We start from the raw sequence: 23,183 nt of genomic DNA on the forward strand, positions 1-23,183 counted from the left end.
AGGGCGATTCATCGAAGGACTTTTACCGATTGACGGATAATATACTGAATATTTAGTGAAGCTTGAGACTATGACATTGATGGATAAACTTCATTGTTTTCTGGAGTTTCTCATATTATATGGCCACATTAACCTCATTAGATTGTTTATACTTTTTTCACTTCAAGTGTATGTTCCCAACAGTTGATACGGATTACACATAAGGATTTACATATAAATTGGACAACGGGACCATGCATTTGTCTACGGAATAAGTGAAAATACGGATTATGGAGTACGAATTAGACACAGAACTTTAAAGGGAATAACCAAAAACCGGGACCAATCTATTTGTACGGAATAAACACATACGGTTGAACCAGAGACTGATTAACCGTGGTTGACTGTAATATGAATCCTAGAAATGTATTTTGGGCATTGCTCATGAGACCAGCACTCATTCATGTGCGTAGGCTGCCAGCGTCTTTCAGTTCAGAAAAAATCAGCTTTTTCTCTGGTCAGCTGTCCTACCATTGATGTAGGGTCCAAATTTCATCGAAATCGGCAGAAAGTAATTGATTTGCAAAAAAATTGGAGTTTCTCATTTAATCTGGTCCAATTTCTACCAAAAATTATCTCTATCGTCAAATTTTATTTCCAAGACTAGACCATTTAAAATAACTTAAGAACTTGATATAAAATTCCCATCGGACTATTGCGTTCCATTTTCGCCATCGTTGATGGAATCGAGTTATTGTGGGTAGTTTTGAAGACGCTTCAAGGTAATTTCCTGATATTTGGGTTACACATGTATCTACCCTAGACACATCTTCAGCCAAAAAACTGGCCCTGTCAAAATCAAGAGGCCGACTGGCAGCCATTGTTGTTCGCCAATTTCGGCACTTGTTACACATTTTTGCTTTGAAGAGGCTTCGATCAATTACCTTGATATATACCTTGTATTTTAAACCCCCAAGGGCCCATCAACATAAGAAGAATTATAGAGCATTGGTAACCACTTCCCAAGTGGGCATGGTGTCCCTGGACCCCTAGTTAGCAAATTTCCCTGTTGTGCAGAGTTCTGTAAGAACCATGACCTGAGACATCAACATTCAGACTGAAGTTTGAAACGGGACTAAGTCAGTTGAAGGACACTCCAATTGTCCAACACGTAGTTTCCTGTGAATTTTAAAGCTTTCCATGCTCGTTTGTTCGTCATAACAAAACTACATGACCATGTGCATTGAAGGAGACAAGGATAGATGATTTTAATCTACTAAAAAAGGAAGAACGCTGATTTAAATAACTGCAAAACCAGCCATCATCCATACTTTCAATTCCTGATGGGAGCGAATCCAGAACTTAGATGCATCGCACATCGCCGGATATGAAGCATTGTTGCCCTTTTCCTGCAACCCCCTTAGAAGAAATTCTAGATCCGCCGCCCCTGTTAGTCAAAAAGTCCAACAATATTAATCAATAATTCGTTTGATATTTTGTTTATTACATAAATAAATTGGCACAAAGCCACAAGAATGTTACAGAAGATACCTATTTATCCTTACAATAATCAAAATATTAAAACATTAACATATTTTTATGTTCTAATCGCTGTCTTCAAATGTCGTTTTCTTTCCTTGAAAATCGCTGATAACTGAAATATCAAAATATATCACAACATTCCCTGATTGTTTCAAACTTCTGATCAGTTCATTTAAAATCGATTTAATAGATGTAGTTACCTCCTTTGTGAGCTGCTGAACCTCCACGACCCCCTCGACTGCCTCCCCGACCTCCTGTAAAATCAACACAACATTCTTAATAACAGTTTGGTCAAACGAAATGGTTACCGTAGAGTACACATCAGCCGGATCTGTCATTTTTGGTCCGACATGCACAAATTCTGTGTTGCAGGAATTCCAAATTTGGTTATTTTCATTTGGGAAGGTACGCGTATGTACAGGAATACATACATGTGATAAATATCATATACCGGTACTTTCATTTTCTTTAAGGGATTAATAGAACAATTGCTCTTAGAATTATTATTTCACATACAGTCTATCTTGGATGTAACGTCGTTGGATATACCGTAGATTCACTTATATCATATTATTTCCCTGGTCTCAATTTTTAGCCCACTTGGGACTAAAGTCCCAGTGGGCTATTGCATTCACTTTTTGTCCATCCATCCGTCCGCAGACAAAATCCAGTTATTTTGGGAAGTTTTGAAGATGCTTCAAGGTAATGTCTTGATATTTGGTTTATACGTGTATCTACCCTAGACACATCTTCAGCCCAAAAACTGGCCCTGTCAGATTCAAGATGGCCATGGCAGCCATTGTTGTTCGCCAAAATGGGCACTTTTTACATATTTAAGACTCTTTTATCAGTTACCTTGATCGTTCGTATACATTTGAATCAGAGGCCCATCAGCATGAGAAAAATTGGCTTGATTGGACACAAGATGGCAGTCCTGTGACCTTTTTTGTACCCAAAAATGTCAATTTTTGCCTGAATTCGGAGTCCTGTAGCTTCCTAATGCTTTGCAATTTTTCATTTCAATTTGTGATGGGTATTCTTTGGAAAGGGATCTCTTATACCCTAGACAGGTAGGCTATATTTGATCAGGCAATTATGACGCAATTGGCGGCCATCTTTGTGTCATCAGTACTCATTCGTAGGTGGAAAAAAGTTTTTCCACATTATATTGATACTTAAGCATATTTTGTTACCACAATCAATTGGAAAGTTGTAGCTCATGACATGGTCTATGATCGTGGTGAGTTTCAAGGTCATTGGTTTTTGTTTATGGCCACCAGGGGGTGTTGAACAATGCAATAACTTAGTATTTCGATATTATATTCGCACCCATGTATATTTTGTTACAACAATCAATTGGAAAGTTGAAGCTCATGACATGGTCTATGATTGTGGTGAGTTTCAAGGCCATTAGTTATTCTATTATTAGTTTTAGGGTATTTTGTTACCACGATCAACTGTGCATATGGTCACCAGGGGGCATTGAACAATAGAATAACTTAGTATTTCCATATCATATTGGTAACTAGGCGTATTTTGTTACCACAATTAACTAGGCATATTTTGTTACCACAATCAATAACAAAATTGAAACTGCTGACATGTTCTATGATTGTGGTGAGTTTCAAGGTCATTGGATGGGGCGTTGAATATTGAAATTGTTAGATTGTTGAGCATCTGAAACCACCGCCCAAGTGGGCATGGTGTCCCTGGACCCCTAGTTTTTCTTCTATTTGGTCTTAAAAAAACCTTGAATATGCCGTATGTTTTATGTTGTAGATCGCTCATATAGTATAAATTATTTGGTCCCAATTCGTAAAATCAATGTAATCATTATCCTCAGATATAACGTATCGCCAAAATTAAATAAAGGTCCAATGGCCCTGTGGCTCACCATTAAATCATTGAGTGCATATATTGTCAAAAATATTATACTAAATATGAATTAATTTGGATTAGAGATGTATGAGGCTGACAATATAGGCCTATGCGCCTGCGGATGTGTGAGAGTGCTGTGTATACTATAGTAGCATATATTTAGACTCGCTCAGGTGATTCACACACAGCCATACTGTAACCTATATTCGCACACACGCGGCTGACTGCTGACGCACGTATATACAAATGTACTAGCGAGGCAGTACGGTAAAGCAGTATTAGATTGACCGCAATTTCACAAGTCAGAATCCATCCATCGACAAAATGTCAAAAATACAAACATATACAGACTTTTTTTCTACTAAACAAATACCGGCTATGATTTTTTTCTTAAATATACAAATAAATACCGACTTGGAAGACCCCTGCCATTGATCGTCGTACTTGCTAGTTCAGATACTGAATTAAATAGCCTACTCGCTTATGTTCGTGACAATGAACAAATTATAAGCATAAGTACGATACCTAGTCGAACCAGAAAGAAACTTTCCATGATGGGTTTCTGTGTAATTGTTTCTGTTTCATTCACCGAACTCGCTGTCAAAAAGGCGATTCTCGATATAAATAGTAATGGGTTTTCCCCGCGGGATACCCGCTTTGGGAAAGGCACCTGAATCGATGCTACGAGTTCGAATCCCAATATTTAGACGTAATTTATTATTCTTTGAAATAAATTCTTAGAATTTCTATTTATGATAGGATGTGCAGGTTTTGATTTGGTAATGATGTTAATAAAAGTTAACCTCTTAAGGTATTGTTTTCTATCTATTATTTGTGACGGATTAGTTTCGATGCTCCTCACAACCCGCCCCACCACGTGTCACTTATTCACGGACACGCGGATTGTATCATTTGTAATAGGCCTACCACATGAAAGAGTCCATGGCCTACCGTAGAATAGTAGGGCCTACCGATCACGCTATGTGCGATGAAAGTAGTGTTTGAATAAAACAAATTTTTAATGAAATAACCATTATTTATCATAATTAATCAATAGATCAGGTGCCGCCTAAATAATTGTTTGTTTCGTGAAATTTGTACAAAACTTTGCGACTTTGTCATGTCTTGTGATCCTGAAAATACTAGAAGAATCATCGGTATATGCTTATCAAACGGCGAGGTCAACATAGTAACAACAACTTCGGGGATTGAAAAAAAAAACTCGAAAGAATTATTTCTTATACTGATGAGTTATACTGATGGGGAGTAGCGACCGTCATTGACACCGGTTATTTATCCATTCACTATCAAATGTGACGAGCCCAATAAATGATTGCGCATAGATTCGGCCTCTCAGCATTTAGCACAGCAGTTCCGAGAAGTGTTAAGACCGCGCTATCTAAAACCACTGCTAGTACGATCAATATCTACAGGTATATACGTGTTCAGTATTACACAGCGAGTACCAGTATGTTGATCGAGCGTCGTCGTAGCAACGCGCTATACAGCGGCTTGAACTAGCGAGTAACGTTAATTATCTTTTAACCAAATTAGAGCACTTATAACCATCGGAATCAAATATAAAACAAGCTGCACCATCTACATCAAGTAGAGAATACCTGTGTGAAATTACAGAATTGTCGGTCCACACAAACAGCTTAAATCGTGTCATAAAGAAACATCCACAGACGGACAGACGGACAGACAGACAGACAGACATGACGACGATGCCATAGATGGGTTCGTCTGACGAAGAAACCCATCAATAAAAAGCTCGCCATTTTGTTTTGGGCTTCACATTAGGCTTTCCCAATGGGCTTTCCCAATTACATCAGAAACGCCGAAATTCCCGGAATTTCCCGTATATCCCACAAACAGCCAATCACATTCATTGTAGCTCAGGTTACAAGGTCAACTCAAATAAATAGAAGCGAGGAAATTTAGGGGGTTTATAAAGTGAGGGCCTGTAGGTCGAAAAGTACATTGAAATCAGTCGAACTAAAAACGGCGACACTTCCAGGAAGGATTGAACTTTTATATATTTCAATTCCAAGCATGCAAATTGTTATGTGTAAAAACGTGCCATTACTTAGTGCTAAAAAGCGGGGTTTTTGCGTGTTTTTCAAGAATAAGTCCCCTAAAAATAACCCGATCACTATGAAATTTTTGTGGGCTCGAGAACGCATTAAGCCAAACCATGACACCAAAAATCAACACTATTGGTTCAACAGCCAATGTTTGTGCCTTGTTGACACACCGGTACTCTATTCATTTTCAATGAAAACTGCTTCATCAGACCCTTGACATAGGCAAACCTACGGTTCGCCAAAAATTAGAAAAATATATATAACAGTTAAAAACGAAAATGTTAATACAGTGCAATATCCTTACTACTGTACGCACTCGTGTCATGTGAAGTGGGCCCTTTTCAAAGTTGGTGCCCTTTTTTCATTGTGCTGTAGTCACCGAATGGCCCTGGAAACGCGCCTGACCACTATAGTGCGTCTACACCGCGGCACGGTATATCCTTAGTTACTAGTATTTCACTACGTTTGACAGGTGCTGCGATTTTTCAAGAGAGATAATTACTAATTACATCAATACACCGCAGTGCGGTGTCTGCTGTGTACTAGCAAAATCTATCACTGATTTATACACCGCACTGCGGTGTAGACGCACTGAAAGGGTTAAACTACATTGGAAGTCAGATAGATGGCATATGGGGGTACTGAGGGCTCGTAGCCTCAAGACCAACCAAAATTCAAGGCCATTTGAGATGCACATTCAAGGCTTTTTACCCCCACGAAAAACATTTTTACGGTAATATTTATTCGCTTCATCCATTCAACAACAATCAAAACAGCTTTAACAGGGTTCATTGTGCCACTGCTGACCCGAATCACTGATATTCACTGACACGGCCAACTACAGCAACTTTAGGAAATTTTCTTGGACCTATAACGGAAAAAATAAGTGTGAAAACTGTATTGGGTTGAATTCAAACGATGGGAGAAAACTTACTTTTTGCAAATAATTAAGATGGAAATATCAAGAAAAACATCTTTTATATAAATATATCTGATGTAAACACAAATAACACAAACATAAATTCAATCTGTTTTAGGCGGGATTTCAGAGGGGATCCACGTGAAAAGCGCTATACATGCAGTAATAAGAGTCAACTGAATGATGATTCATCATGAATATACATAGTAGTGGGATTCCCCAATGACTCAAATAGACACCTACTGTACAACATAGGTCTCCAAGGATAAACAAAGAAACCAATACGATTTATATACCATGCAGTAGACATCGTCACGCTGTTATCAAAATTTCCATCATTACAAACAGTCATAAATCTACAGATTTGAAACATTTTCCGAAATTCAAGGCCCTAAAATCAATTTTCAAGACCAAAGTGCTAAATTCAAGGCTTTTCAAGGCCTTGAATTTCCTTTTGCCAATTCAAGGATTACAAGGCCCGCTACGAACCCTGACATAGGAATGCATGGATATCCCTTGGTTTTAAATGACATTCTCATATAAAGATGCTTCTACGGTATATACATATACCGTATTTCGGTTATAGCGTATAAATTATCTGGTCCCGACTGCTACGTTACATCCAAGGTAGACTGTATAGCGTGACAAAAATCCTATTCAAACAATGTGTGTGAGCGTCACATCGCATACCAATCTGCCGGCAAAAAGGTCAAACCCACTCGTACGACAGTCAACTCATCTGCATCGGAACGTCAAAGAGGATGACCAACACCTGTTATCTTGTTCTCAGCTCTTAAGCATATTGAATTTGAATTGTATGTTCTGTCTGTGCACAGCTACGTACATAGTAGGTCACAACCACTGACTTCCGTTTTAGAGTCCGTGGTACTACCGAGCTTATCGCTTGGCAATTCCTTGAAATGAATCAAATCAGTAAAAGTAACTCGTCTGTTTCATGTTTTACTGTCACTAATGATTAACCAAGATTCGCCACCTATGCGTCAGGGACGTATTCACTTAAGATAGATCTTGAAATTTTTGATGCAGGTTAGAAAGGGTACAAAATTGCTTTGTAATACAATTTTTCAATTGGACCGAGATATTTTATCTGAGTCCGACTTATTATATCCGACTCAATCATACAGTTTGTACTATCTTATTCCCAAATGGACCTGGACTTGACTGACATATGCATACACCCGAGTTAAGCATATCCGACTTTATCGTACTCTACTCTATCACATTATAACAAATTTTTTCACTCATTTACCTCTTGCACCTCCTCGACCTCCACGATTACCTCCTCGACCACCACCACCTCCTCGGCCTCCATTATCTATCAACAAAAACCAATTTTTGTGTGATTAGCAAATTGCTCGACAAAGCAATCTACTGATGTTAAGCAACTACTGAATGCTCATACCTGGTTTCGGTTCTGCTAATCTAATTTGTAATTCACGTCCATCTATGTTATATGTACCGCTTAAAGCCTGTTTAGCTTCTTCTGCTGTTGAAAATTCCACAAATCCAAACCTATAAAATAGTCAAGTAATGACTCGGTTTAAATGGCAAGGGGAAGTCATGAATATTGAAGAGTGCTTCAAATTAGTTCACTAGCAAATCAATTAGTAGTGAGCATAATAGCTTTATTTTTTTCTTCCAAACAATAAGGCCCTTCAAAGTTGATACCTTGTTTCTCAACTAATCGCGAAGCCGCCTGCGCCACTCCCAAAAGCCAAAATAAAAAGAAAATAATAAAGTATGAAACTCGCATCAGATTGCTTATGGTCAATAATTTCTCTTAAAATAAAAAACACTTGACATGCGTGTGATGTCACGTTGTACAGTAATCTTTTCCCATGCATTTCACTTTCATCGATAATGAGTATTGTGTATAAGTAATGCACTTATTGAACGTTTTAATTTTTCTATGATGAACTTGAGCAAGTAACAAGAGGCCCATAGGCATTTTCGTTAGAGTAAATCGGATGAAAACGATTAATTCTATTGAGTTCCTAACTTTTGAAGTGAGGATCGGAAAACTGTATTGGTCACATGATGAACTGGTTTATGCGCATGAGAAGTGCTGGATTTATATCCTTGCCCATGCCTCATACTATAACCAAATATACGTTGTTAACAACTAAAACATCGTTAAAAAACGCAACCCGACCACAAAAATAAGCAAAATGAACATTTCTTGGTTTTGTCCACATAACCTTCTATGGATTGAGTCTCTGAAAAACTCCCGCCCTCATCTCATATAAGTTATCACACAGTGAATAATCTTTGGATTTAGAATGAAAAAACCTCCCGCCCTATTCTCCTTGGAAAATACAAGTTTATGTCCACTTTTTTGTTTAAAACAATACAATAATTAGCATTGGAGAAAATCAAATCAAATTCTTTTTTATACCTAGAAATCGGAAAAATTTGTCGGCAGATCTGCAATCCAACTTATGAGAAAAAAATGGCCTAAATGGCACAAATGACGTGTGGAAATTTTGACAGACTTAAATTTTATCTACTTAGGACCATTATACCTCTTCAAATTTGAGAGGTTCAAAAGATGTTGTATTGGATAAACATACAAACATACAGACCTGCCAACCCTGAATTTTTTTCCAAGTAACACTTATCTAAATTCTAAGTATTTTCAGAAATTTCTAAGGATCCAACCTTTTAACTGGTAATATTCATGAAAAATAAGTAGTTTCCTTAACTAAACACAAAAATCAAAATCAATTAAATCTTCTGTAAGTTCTGTCTCAAGTTTAGAATCGAGTGTGTCACTAGGCTCAGATTGAGATGATGGATTTGAAGAAAACTCGGCATCAGAAATGACAGAATTATCCTCACCAGACGCCATTTTTGATTCAACATAGATGGCATTAGCTGACAGAACTTCATCATAGCGGGTCACAAAGCAGTCAGTGTTCCGCCAAAGATCGTTGAAAATTTATTCTGACGTGATTTACCGCAAAAGCAATTAAATGAACAATATGACGACTTTTATTCGTGTAATAAATGATATCTATTTAAATGTTACGAAAAAAAATATCCCAGATTTTGAATCTATATGAAATACGTAACATTTCCGGAAACGTAACACCGTAATTTCACTTTCATTTACGTAACCATTCCGGGAAAAACGGAATGGTTGGCAGATCTGAACATACCCTCTAGAATCACCGGTTTCTTTATCCTTAGCAATATTACTCCTAATTGCAGTTTTAAATGCAGCCTGTAAACTACTTTCTTCGGTTTCGTACGATAAATTTCTAACAAATAATTGGGTTGCTTCACCATTTCCTACAAAATAATACAAACCAAGAGTGACATACCCTGACATACTTTTATATTACAGTTGAACACCTCAACTAATGATCTGGGCTCAAGTCCCAAGTGTGATGAAAAAAAAAACTCTTGGTTCAACGGACATACCTCCTCCCATGGATCTTCGACCACCACCACTGCCCCCTTTCGGACATTCTCGACTGATGTGACCAGATTCTCCACAGTTGTAACAGGATCTATTTCCGCCACCACTGCCCCCCGTAGGACAGTCCCGACTGATGTGACCAGATTCTCCGCAGTTGTAACAGGATCTATTACCACCACCACTGCCCCCTGTAGGACATTCTCGACTGATGTGACCCGATTCTCCGCAGTTGTAGCATGATTTATCACCCCCGGAGTAGGATTGACGTTTCTTGGAGCACTGTTTACTAATATGACCTTCTTCGCCACAATTGAAACATTTCTGATCCGCTAAAAAAAACAGATCTCAATAAATCTGAGGCACTAGTAGATGCATAGATGGTACCGATGATGAGGTGGCAACACCGTACTTACATCCAGTAGGACAACTGAAACTCATATGACCTTCTTCACCACATTGATAACATGCTAAAAACAATAAGAAACATCTAACGTACCTGCAAAGCAATAATGCATTTTCACACAGAGTCCTATATTGATGAATTGTTGGTATATGTTCTAAAAATTTTGTAGAGTAGACCCCATTTAATCTGGATCATTTAGAACCCATGACAAATTAGAATTATGGAAATTGAGAAAAAGCACCATATTTCATTTAGGCCAACAATTTTTTTGGAGTTGCGGGAGGAGTCTTTTTATTGTTATTATAACAATAAAAATATCCCTCTGACATCTCTCCAGATGCGGGAGGTAGTTTTTTTAATTTTTAGCACCACCTTTGCACGAAAAATAAATGAGAAATCGCTTCGAAATAAATCACGCCAGAAATCAAACCCGGAAGTAGCTCCACAGCGACCTTAGCATTTGACATAGGCCTATGGTAACCGACTCCGTTGATAGGGGTTAGAGTCACCACTGGTGCTGATAATATCATATATATTAATACGATCAACTTTTCTCGATACGTTCACAGAGCTGCCAACCTTGATTTCATCTTTGGCTGAACACATGTCCAGATTTATCAGTATTTTCAAAAATTTTCCAGTAGTCCCAAATTTTCAAAACAGAAAACGCTTAAAAAGTCAGTATTAAGTTATCAAAAGTCTGTATCACAATTAACACATAGAACGTTATTCATAATAGAACAAATTCTATTAAAATATGTTAAAATATATTGAAATACTTCAGTAACAGAAATATTATTGATTGTCGAGATCACAATTAACTAAAATTAACAGTCACAGTAGAAAAACACAACAAAACTTTTGTTTGTTGATAAACTAAAATAAAACATAACATAACATAGCAGTAACAATTATAATACTAAATTTATGATCAGGCACTAGATAATGCCAGTGTGTTGCGATTAATGATTTTTTAATGACAACCTGGTTGTAGATTTGCATTTTCTTAATAAAGTTTCACTATGATTATTCAAATGGCATATCCCACCACGTGACTTCAAAAGCATCAGTGCCTCCAGAGTATCTGGAGCAAGGCAAGAACGAAAATCTGTCTTATTTTTACGGACGGTACTGAACACGCGTTCACAGCAGGCATTGGCCACTGGAATCAGAAGAATTATCATCATGAGTCTGGGAAGCACATTAAATCTAAAAAAGATGACAGACAAGATGCTCATTGATAAGAATCTAATATATATGACATAAAGTGTTACACTAGACATGAATGAGCCTATGTACCTTTGAGATCCAGTACAATCAATAAGCTGTGCCATCAGTTTCCACTGTTCTTCGGCTGGTCTATGAACAGGATCCTTCATTTCAGTAGCAGACGGAATTATGAACAGATCTAATGGGAGATCTTCTTCCTTCAAGGTTTGATAATCATTGAATTCAGCCTCAATGACATCGAGATCAAAGTTGTCTCGAAGACAGGGGAATCGATCAATGAAGTACTTCATATCTCTAAATTTTGTGGTCCCTCTCAATGATATGTCAGCCACCTGTGAAGATTAGAAATGCACACACAAACATAAGCCTGCCACAGCAAAGACTATTAAGTTGCAGCGTAATTTACTTTGAACTGTTCAACCTACCTCAGCATGTTTCCACAAAGGCTGATCACCTGGGTTAATCTTCAGTTTGATATAATTCAACACTGTTTGATAAAACTTGACTACATCTTTGTAGAATTTCAGTTCCGTGGACTTTGATACGCCATTTGAAATGACATCCTGACTGGCAGAACCTATTACTAGATCTGTGTTCCCTTTAATATTATACGAACTTGTGTAATCGATTTGCATTACATTTGGTTGCTGGGTAAACGCAGATGGCTTGCAAATTCTTTGTATCAAGGTAGTCACCAGTTTTTCGATCACTCTTCTCACTTTGTGGATTTGAGAATTTTCACTCTGCAAAGTCGAGTTAGTAGTCTCAAAAATCTACAAAACATGAATTAAGAATACTGTTTTACAATACATGAAGTTGTCATTTAATAAGTCCACAGTATATTCACCACATTAATTATAGACAAATGAATACAGCTTAATATAGCAAGAAGTCTTGAGACAAAAAACCACATCAATAACCCTAGAATGTATTAATCTGTATTAAGGATTAGGCTATGTAAAAAATATTTGAAAGATTATAATTACCTCTACAGCTTTCATGACAAAGGCAGTATATAATTTAGCCGTGCGCCTGCTGAAGAAAGATTTCAGTGTTTTCTTCATAGAACCAGACGATTCAGTACCAAGTTCATCTTCATAATCCTCACCATCATTTTCACCATCACTACATTCAGCATCGAAAAAAGATTTCAAGGCAGTCCACTGCTCCAGAAGGCGCTTCAAAGCAGGGCCCATAGTTAACCATCGTGTCGGGACATGCTTCTTCACTTCATGAGGGGGAATTTCAAGATCCTGTTGAAGTTGCAGCAAAGCCGCGCCTCTCTTTGTTGACTTACTGACATACCAATACAGTTTTCTCAAAATGTCATCGAAGTTGAATTCATCGCTTAAACATTTTAATCCTTTTGAACACGCAAGGTCAAGTAAATGACAGATGCATCCGGCCAAGTGAACTTTACTATTTTTATCATGAACAAACTTTATAGTTCCTCTTTGTTTCTCCCTGTCATTACAGAGCAATTATCGCAAACAAGACTAAGTAGTTGCTTCCACTCGATCCCGTTTGAATTGAGTTCTTGATTTATTATGTCAAAAATTGCCTCACCGGTGTGTGATGAATTCCAAATTGGTAAAGACAAGAGCTGCGTGTGACAGTTTAACGATTCGGTGTCAATAAATCTCACAACAATGGGATAATAAGTGTTATTTTGTAAGGCAGAGCCATTAATTCCTAAAACAAATGGATTCGTTTTAAGAGCATCGACACATTTTTCTTTGACGACTTTAGCCAACTCTTTTATTATGCATGTTGTTTTGGTTCGACCAGAGCTATAATCTTTAGCTATTTGACTGTCAGGAAACATTTTGCGAGCCAATTCCCCGACATGGTCAGCTGCACTAATAGGAATATTGTGCTCGACTAAGAACTCACAGAACATCGTTTCAGCACGAATAACAGATAGGTCTTCTTTTTTCACGAAAAATGATGTTATATTCTTAGATTTATTCAAAGCTTTGGCAGCTTCCGAATGTTTACTTGTGGCCATGTGTCTATGGATATCGTCGACGCCACCGTAGGCTACCGTAAAATCGCTTTTACAGTAGGCGCAGAAGGCATGATGTTTGGACTTACTACTCTTTTCAATACACGGATATTTCATTGAATATTCCTCCCGAAACTTTTGCATTCTACGCTTTTTCTTTGCAGGGCAAGCCGCTTTAGTATTCAGCTCCGAAACATCAGAATCAGACGATTCTGAATCAGATCCTACCGAAATCAAAAGGCCGGTCGCCATTTTGTCAACAAACTTCTGACACCGTACTAGTGCGCCATCTTCACTTCAATGAAGGTGGCGCACTAGTACGGTGTAAGAGAAATTAGATAAGGACCGGCGGGGTCCTCGGGGATGAACAAATGAAGATCGTCGATCATCGGGCCAAACTCCCCCCTCAACTTACAAGTTTGATTGAGAGAAAATGAGGAAAAACAAAGTAAATTGCTTTAAAAAGACATTTTGTCAATCCGTAATATATCAATTTTTTCCGTACTCTCTGGTGAAAATATCCGTAATGATTTTTCAAAAAAAGGAACCCCGTATTTTGTCACGATTTTCCGGAACTGTTACGGAAAAATCAGAACGGTTGGCAGCTCTGCGTTCATAAAGAAATAAAATGATAAAAAGTTGACGATATGCTTATCATATCAATGCGGGCGGACTTTATTTTTATCGCTAATTTGCCGATGATTTTTTTGCAATGCGGGCGGGTTTCAAAATCATGAGAAACGAGAAATATTTTATTGGCCTTACAAGTAAGAAAAACCATAAATAATCTACTAAGCGGGATTAACTACCGAATTTGTATCAATTGGCATCTATTGCCCACAACATGCAGTTCACTATATCAGTATGTTTAATAAACCAGTATATTTATGTCTAGTATACATTCCATTCAGCTTCACGCGGATACAGATATAACAACCAACGAAAAGGTAAAACTTACCTCCACCAAATGATTTACGGTCTCCTCTTCCACTTCTGTCATTTTTACCCCCTTGAGAGTCTGAAGAAAAAAGAACGAACAATCATTAATACACATATTGCCCTGAATGAATTTAAGGTCAACATTTTTCATGAATGGGACTACAGTCAACCTAGATTATTCTGCATCACCAGGGACCAAATTTTTTAGTATGGATTCACGGTGGTATACAAATTTTGTGGTTCTACGCATTAGCTATAATCCGTATAAACTATCATTTTAAGCACTTCAAGGGCAGATCAAGGATCTTTGTAGGGGTAATCTAGAGGAATACTAGTGGGTCCAGGGACACAACACCCACTTGGGAAGTGGTTTGAAATGCTTAACAAGAGCCCCAAGGGGCACTATGGGCCAGCCTGTCGACTTTTCAATAATTATGGCAAATGATGAATTCTGTGGGTAATATTAATCAAAATACACTCCCCGCTCAGAGTCATATAATTTACACAGTGTATTTGTAAATAGCATAGATGGGGAACTGGCAGGAACAAATACCTGATCAATCTAATCCCTTGATCTAATTGATTTGAATGCAGAATTTGAATTGGATTTTCTGAATTCTATTCGTTCAATAAAATTAATTTGAATTTGATGTTTTATTTGTTCAATAGAGTAAAATTTAAAAGGATATGATATTTCTTTGGATAATAAAATTTGCTTGTACTTACAAATCCAGCACATGGTTAATTAGCATTTCAAGGTCATTCATCGAATTTGAGAAAAAGCTACTTGAGATTTCACAGAAATCGATCCTGTTATACAATTTTAAATCTTAAAATAAATCCCGGAAGTAAAACAGTAGACCATACTGCAGGGATACGTGAACACCTGCTGATTTCTGCGGCTAAGCCAATCATAGAGCAGAGGAGTCTTTGCTTGGTGATTGGCTTTCTATAACTGATATTTTTGTGTTCAGATTTTTGCGAAAAACCTCGCGTAAATTTCAACGAGGCCCTTATTTTCCAAATTCAGCTCCCTAGGATTTGTAGAATGGATAATGCTTTAATGAATGATTTGTATGAATATATACTCCGTTTCAGTCAGTGGGCCAATCCTCTGGGAACCATGTCATTTAAATTCGCTCCATTTGTATAGCAATAGGCTCAGCCTATGGCTGGCAGAACAATTAGTAAATGTCAATATTCAACAATCCCCAGTGAACATACTGAAACCGATGTACTTGAAACTCAAGTTACAATTTTGGTATACACAAAAATCAAAATTTCAAATCACCAAATCACTGGATTTTACTCCTTATCAAATGTAGGGAATTATTATAAAGGACCAATGGTCCAGTGGCTCGCTTAAATGGTGTGAAGTAAAAAATTTGTCATGTATATAGGCTACTAGTACGCAAAAATTTATTTCATTGAAAATTACAATATATCAAAAAGGACTTGTTCAGTGATCTGACTTTTTAATGAGAATGAAATCTTCGAAAAACTGATTATGGGAATTTTCATAATTTTAACACATCCCTTGGATGACGTATAAAACAACTTAAACTGTGAGTGACCCATTAAAATACGGTACAAAGATAGAGCTGGGTTTCATAGGAGGTTTTTCATTATCATACGGACCAATCAGGACAGAAGCGCGCAAGTTTATGCAAATTTGAGGCCAGTGCCGGTTACTGACGAAATAAAGTTTATCGACTGACATGGTTTTTAATAATTTCACGGATTGCTTTTAGTAGGCAGGCAAGCTTACATCTTCACTCAGACAAATCGTTATGAGCGCATTATCGATGACTGATACATACATGCATTGAACACGAGAAAATAAGGCGATATTGCATACACTACTGCACACGACTGTTTTCAACGCGAATGCTCATCACTGTGCCGCCATTTACAAACTTATACAAATAATCAGGCTCCAAAACGGATTGTTAATGTGAACGTCAATAAAATGACTTCAATTAATGATGATAAAACAACTATTCCAGTCGTGTAAATATCATCTTAAAAAATTCATCTTAAACTAGGGGTCCAGGGACACCATGCCCACTTGGGAAGTGGTTCCAAATGCTCAAAAATCTAACAATTTCAATACTCAATGTGAAAACTAAATATGCCTCGTTACCAATTTAATATGGAAATACTAAGTTATTCTACTATTCAACGCCCCCTGGAGACCATATTCAAAACCCAATGTGCTTGAAACCCACCACAATCATTAAACATGTCATAAGCTACAACTTTGCCTGTCTCAAACATCCCTTACCATAGAATACCCATCAGCAATTGCAATGAGAAATGGCATACCAGTAGGAAGCTACAGGCCAAAATTGACATTTTTGGGCACTTAAAAGGTCATAGGACGGCCATCTTGAGTCCTAACGACCCAATTTTTGTTATGCTGATGGGCCCTGGGGGGATTCAAATACATACGAAAGATCAAGGTAATTGATTAATGTGTCTTCAAAATTTCCCTCAAAAAGTTCAAAAACATGTAAAAAGTGATTTTGGAGAACAACAATGGCTGCAAGTCGGCCATCTTGATTCTGATAGGGCCAGTTTATGGGCTGAAGATGTGTCTAGGGTAGATACATATGTAACCCAAATACCAAGACATTACATTGAAGCGTCTTCAAAACTTCCCACAATAACTCAGAACTGGATTCCATCTACGAACGGATGGACGGACCCAAGTGGGCTAAAAATTTGATGCTATCAGCTGATCAGTATCATCAGTGAATCAGCCGTGTGGCGAACACAATATTCAAGTATTCAAATATTGTGCCTTCCATTGAACCTTAAGTCCCAGTGGGCTAAAAAGTGTCACGGCGGCTTGAGGAGTAATAGGCAGGGTGGATATGGGTGACTTCGGTGCTAATGGGTTAAAGTCGGCTATTTTTACCAGCTTCCCGTACATCGCAGGTGCGCATTTGCTGTGAAAAACCCTTGATTATTTAATTTTACTGGTTTAAGACCAGTGACTTATTTTTCTATTAGGCTGGTCCCAGGTCCTCATTTATATGCTTAAAGTATCATTTTAAAATTACAATTTTTGGAACTAAAATTTTTATTTCCGAGTAGTACTTACCCTTTCCTATCGTTTTTGCCAATATTTTCTAAATTTGGATTTATCGCCAATGGTTTTTCTATACGACCCGGCCCTGCGGTATTGCATTTAGCCACCGGCGAAATCCGCCATCTTTTTACGTCATAGCAGACCAAAAAAAAAAAACAGCTATGCGGGGCAGGTGGGCGGGATTCCCACCATAGGAAAGGGTAAGTACTACTCGGAAATACAAATTTTAGTTCCAAAAATTGTAATATTTCCGTCGAGTACTGTACCCTTTCCTATGGTTTTTGCTAGACTCGCCTAGCACAAGGATGGTGGGAAAGGTAGATAGAAAAACCACCGCTCAAACGCAAGGTAAGAGGGAAAAAGAGAGCACTTACCCAAGCACGGAATGGAGCACTGTAGCACAGGGAAGACCGGTTGGCCACAGTGAGTCCGTCCAGCTCAGGGCCCCCCCCCAGAATTTTGCGAAATTAATACTTGCAGATATGAGCCCAAACTATGTACAAGGATACACCCCCTGTGATCCTGATAATGCAACATAAATATTCTACACTAAAGGGTCCGATCGGAAAGAACGGACACCTTGAGCCATGACAACAGGACCAAGTGAAGCTAATGAGCCTAACTGGCCTGAAACATCCCGTAAATAAAATGACGTGAATGTCGACGGTGAATTCCAAAAGGCGGCCCGACAGACTTCCTCCAACGGAGCACCCGAAAAGGCTGCGCAGGAAGTAGCCATAGACCTCACTTGATGAGAAACGACTCCCTCCGAGGAAAGATTCTCCTTCAATAAAATGTCCTTGATCATTGAAGAGACCCATCGGGCTACTGTGTCCCGCGAAATATCCCCCTTTAGGTGATCCAGCAGCGGAATAAATAACCGCTCCCGTGAAGCAGAGCGATCTAAATAGAAACACAACGCCCGCACAGGACATAAAGTCCTGTCCGGGATGCCCGGTTCCACTCGATGTTTTAGGGCTTCAATTCGCCATTGACGCCCAACCGAGCCTGGTCGTTGGTTCTTTGCCAAAAATTCCAAAGCAGGCAGCAGCGAAACAAATTCATTCGCTGGCCCAAAGACAATATGACCTTGTCGGACTGAAAGCGCATGAATCTCAGAGCGACGGGCCGAGCAAGCCAAGAGCAGCAAAAATACAGTCTTTTTTGACAAATTTGCAAATGACGCTGCCGAAAGAGGTTCAAATGGAGCCTCCATTAACTTCTTCAAAATTACAGACAGATCCCATGGTGGAACTGTCCTTGTTACCCGAGGCCAAAAATTCCAAAGCAGGCAGCAGCGAAACAAATTCATTCGCTGGCCCAAAGACAATATGACCTTGTCGGACTGAAAGCGCATGAATCTCAGAGCGACGGGCCGAGCAAGCCAAGAGCAGCAAAAATACAGTCTTTTTTGACAAATTTGCAAATGACGCTGCCGAAAGAGGTTCAAATGGAGCCTCCATTAACTTCTTCAAAATTACGGACAGATCCCATGGTGGAACTGTCCTTGTTACCCGAGGCCGGGAAATAGAAAACCCTGCAACCAGCTGGGATATCCGATGATCCCCTGCTACATTTGGCCATCCAGAAGCACGCAATGTATGAGAAATCGCGGAGCGGTAACCTTTAATAGTTATGACCTGCAAACCTTTTACTACAAATAGGTGCAGTAAAAAATCTGCCAATTGAGCTACAGAGGGTGAGCATGGATCAATTTCCCCTGCAGCACACCAATCCGCAAAATGACTCCATTTGGCATCGTAAATGGTACTTGTTGATGGCCGCTTAGATCCTGCGATAAAGGAGGCAGCCTGTTCTGAAAAGCCTGAAGCTGACAAGGATCGCTGGTCAATGGCCAGGCGAGCAGATTTAACCACTGGCTGTTTGGATGATGCCGAAAGTTCCCCTGAGACAGAAGCGATGGGAAATTCGGAAGAATCCTGGGGTTGTCGCACAGTAGGTTGAGAAGTGGTAGGAACCATTTCTGAGCCGGCCAACATGGTGCTACCAGAACTATGTTGCAATTGACTGATCTCTCTATATGATCCAGAAGCGCGGCAGGACTGATGTGGGCGGGAACGCATACGCATGCATCCCGACCAGTCCAGAGAGAAGGCATCGACCCACCACGCTTCCGCATCTGGAAACGGGGACACAAACAGAGGACACCTCCGATTGAACCGGGTGGCAAACAGATCCAGCAGCGGATTGCCAAAAATGCCCCGAACCCGATCGGCTACTTCTTGGTGGAGAACCCATTCTGTCGTAATAGCCTGACCTCGACGAGACAGAGCATCGGCCATCACGTTCCTTTTCCCTGCTAAATGTGCCACAGTCAGGGACACGCCCTTTGTCTGGCACCAAAGAAGAATTTTGGCCGACAGACCTGTGAGGGTTTCTGAGTGAGTGCCCCCTTGGTTCTGAAGGTAAGCCCTCACTGTTGAATTGTCTGTGGCTAACCAAACGTGGTGGCCCTCCACTCTCCTGTGAAAGAACTTCAGGGCCTTCCACACGGCCAGCATTTCTAGGAAATTTATGTGGTTGGTGGCCTCGTAGCGAGACCATCTCCCGGCTTTGACTCGGTTCTCCAGATGTGCCCCCCATCCTTGGTGACTGGCATCCGTGAATACACGAACTGGAGCCTCTAACGGGGCTAGTGACACCCCGAGCCGAAGATTCGTAGTTGCCGCCCACCACTGAAGATCCGGACTTAGATCGGTTGGAGGTACGGGAATCAAGGCCTCCCAGTTGCCCTTCGACTGAGACCAGAAGCCCTTCCAATATTGTTGCAAGCGCCTGCTTCTGAGGCGGCCTAAGGGCACCACCAGACCCATGGAGCTGATGGAGCCTAGAAGCCGTGACCAGTAACGAGCTGTTCTCGGGGTTGTGGACACTCCCGCTACAGCTTCTTGAAGTTTGGCTACTCGAACCATAGACGGAAAGACTTTGCCGATTCGGAGATCGAAGTCCATGCCGAGATAAGTGAACTGTTGGGCCGGCGTCAACTGAGATTTTTCCCTGTTAACGCGGAACCCTAGCTGATGGACTAAGTCCAAGACTGAGGTCATTGCCTCCCGACATTCCTGAGCCGTATTCGCGACTATTAACCAGTCGTCGAGGTAAACGAACAGTCGAACACCCCTTGACTGAAGTACCTTCTGAACTGACTTGACCAACTTGGTGAAAACCCACGGGGCCGTACTGAGGCCAAATGGAAGAGACCTGAATTGGAACTGGCGGCCTTTCCACTTTATCCTGAGAAATCGCCGAGATTTTGAGTGAATTGGAACCTGAAAGTAAGCATCTTTCAGGTCCAATGAAGCCGCCCATTGACCCGGAGGGAGCCCTTGAATCACGTCCTTGGGCTTGGTCATCCGGAACCTTGGAATGTCTAGGTGCCGATTGAGGGATGACAGATCTATCACTGTCCGTTGACCCCCTGTGGCCTTTGGTACCATGAATATTCGAGAAAACCAGCCGGGAGAAGTTTCGTTGCAAACTGGTTCTATCGCTCCCTTCTCTGCCAGTTCCTTGAGAGCCGGAGAGATTAAGGCCTCCTGACCTGGTTTTGGCCGCACGTCGGGAGGTGACCTCATCAGGCGCGGTCGCCTTAGGAAACGGAGACGGTAGCCACGAGAGACGACCCGGGAGGGCCAACCGTCTCCAAAGAGGTCAGACCAGTGGGTTGCTGCCTGCTGCAGACAACCACCCACTGGTCCCAAGAATTCATTTCGAGTTTTTCCGAAAGGAAGAGCCCCTTTTTGGAGCCTTCCCCTTGCCTCGATACGAACCGGAACTGTTACGACCGGACGAGGCTTGACACGATTGTTGAAGTTGCGCGCTAGTTCTCCAACCGGCATCCGAAGCCGCCTGAGAAAGCGCTGAAGTTTGAGATGGTCCTGTTTGCGTCCGTGCCGAAACTTGCGCCGCCGGCGTCGGACCAGAACGCTTTTTCCACGGAGTTCGGGGGTTGGAATTGGCCTGAACCTCCCGAATCTTCCTCAGCTCTGCGGAAACCGGAGCGCACCAACCGGAGAAGAGACGTGAAGACGTCCCCAATGGGGCTCTCAGCAAAGCATTGGACACCATATCCGGTAGACGAGTTTTGGAACTGGAGTCCATCACTGACTAACGGGAGGCTAATACCAGATTAGCCTGACCCCGAACCGACAACGGAATAACATGCGAAACAGACCGAGCCAAAGATTGGATAATCCGGTCCATTCCCTCCAGTTTTAGGGCAACTGACTCTGGGTCGGAGCCCGCATGAACGGTGGCGTGAGTCTCGCGAAGCTCACCCGTCAACACCTTAAGTGCCATATCTTGAAACGAACCAACCCTGGTAAGATTGTCCAGGATTGACGTCATGGCCACCAAACCGGACTTAGGCAAACGAATACCCGACTGTTCTGTAACAGTATCCGGGCTGATCAAAGTATAATCAGCATCCAGGCAGTTATGACTGTGATCCACAGCACCTGGAGTTGCGTAATACGCCGAGCGAAATGCGCCTATAGGTGGATCGGTTGAACTAAAATATTTCCCAGATTTCATACCCCGTTCTTGAGGGGGAAATGAAAATGTTCCAGGCCGACATTCACCCCATAATTGCGTATCCAATCGAGCCCATTCTCTCGAAACCGCTGACGATTCCCATAAAACGTTAAGATCGGAGTCCGGAGGGCGATAAGCTTCCATTGACTCACCGACCAGAGGAGCTGCTGTGGGCTTAGCGCGAGTTGCCCCGTGCTTGACAAAGAACTCACTTATCATCGCTCTAAATGGCATGTCCCCCGCTGGTTCGGATAAAACTGAACGGGACGGAGATACATTGTGAGCCAGGGAAGCCCCCATCGTCTGGGGCAACCCACAATTGCTTGCGACAGGAACGACCCCAGAAGGAATTGCCGCTTCTGGGACCGGATCCTCATTGAAATCAGACCCTACCGCAGCATCCAGGAATTCAGAGTCAGAATTCCGAAAAACTGAGTGGGCTGGCGAACTTCTAACCGGACAATCAGGAATAGGCTTACCTGTTGTAGAAGTTGCAGCGACTTGTTGCGACGAAGATAACAAGTTTAAAATTTTCTCCTCAAATACATGGAAATCCTTCTGAGTCAGGTATTTTCCAGTATCCCGACGATCATACTTCGGTGACGGTCCCTCGAACGGGATCGCGACCTACTAGAAGAATCGCTTTCATCGCTAACCGACGTCCACGAACGATGAGAAGACCGACGGCGAAACTTCCGACAATAACGATCGTAGTCCCTCTCGCGATCAAACCTTGATCTGCGACAAGGAGATCTTGCTCGTTTATTACGCTCACGGCGTCTAAATCTAGTGGGAGAGCGAGCTCTATCCCCGGAGCGACGATCAGAATCAGACGATGAACGTACCGGATGTTTTGAACCGGACGACGTCTGGACCGGACCGGTGGCCGAACCGGACCGGACCGGACCGATGCCCAACCCGGACCGGTACCGACCGAACCGTTCGCGACTACCGCGGCGCGCGCTCGGTTCCGAACATTTAGTCTGAACCGGTGAACGACCAGAGACCGGTGAATGACCGGAGACCGGTGCCGGTGAACCAGCGTTCCTCCCCGGTGAACGGAGTTGGGAAGCCGATCGTACCTGAACGACCGGCGACCGCTCCGCTTTAC

General features: G+C 41.0%; 1 protein-coding gene across 1 annotated transcript; it reads right to left on the reverse strand.

Annotated features, from left to right (window-relative positions):
- Positions 1 to 1,485: 1,485 nt before the first annotated feature.
- Positions 1,486 to 17,552, reverse strand: LOC141904691 (uncharacterized). Its single transcript, XM_074793321.1, has 9 exons — positions 17,531 to 17,552; positions 14,444 to 14,503; positions 10,261 to 10,314; positions 9,850 to 10,176; positions 9,585 to 9,717; positions 7,829 to 7,938; positions 7,676 to 7,741; positions 1,722 to 1,775; positions 1,486 to 1,633 (listed from the first exon to the last, which is right to left on the reverse strand). The coding sequence occupies exons 3-9, from the start codon at positions 10,283 to 10,285 to the stop codon at positions 1,584 to 1,586; spliced, it is 765 nt and encodes a 254-aa protein (XP_074649422.1). The 5' UTR covers positions 10,286 to 10,314; positions 14,444 to 14,503; positions 17,531 to 17,552; the 3' UTR covers positions 1,486 to 1,583.
- Positions 17,553 to 23,183: the final 5,631 nt, after the last annotated feature.

The sequence above is a fragment of the Tubulanus polymorphus genome, chromosome 4 (genome assembly GCF_964204645.1).
Source record: "Tubulanus polymorphus chromosome 4, tnTubPoly1.2, whole genome shotgun sequence".
Taxonomy (NCBI): domain Eukaryota; kingdom Metazoa; phylum Nemertea; class Palaeonemertea; order Tubulaniformes; family Tubulanidae; genus Tubulanus; species Tubulanus polymorphus.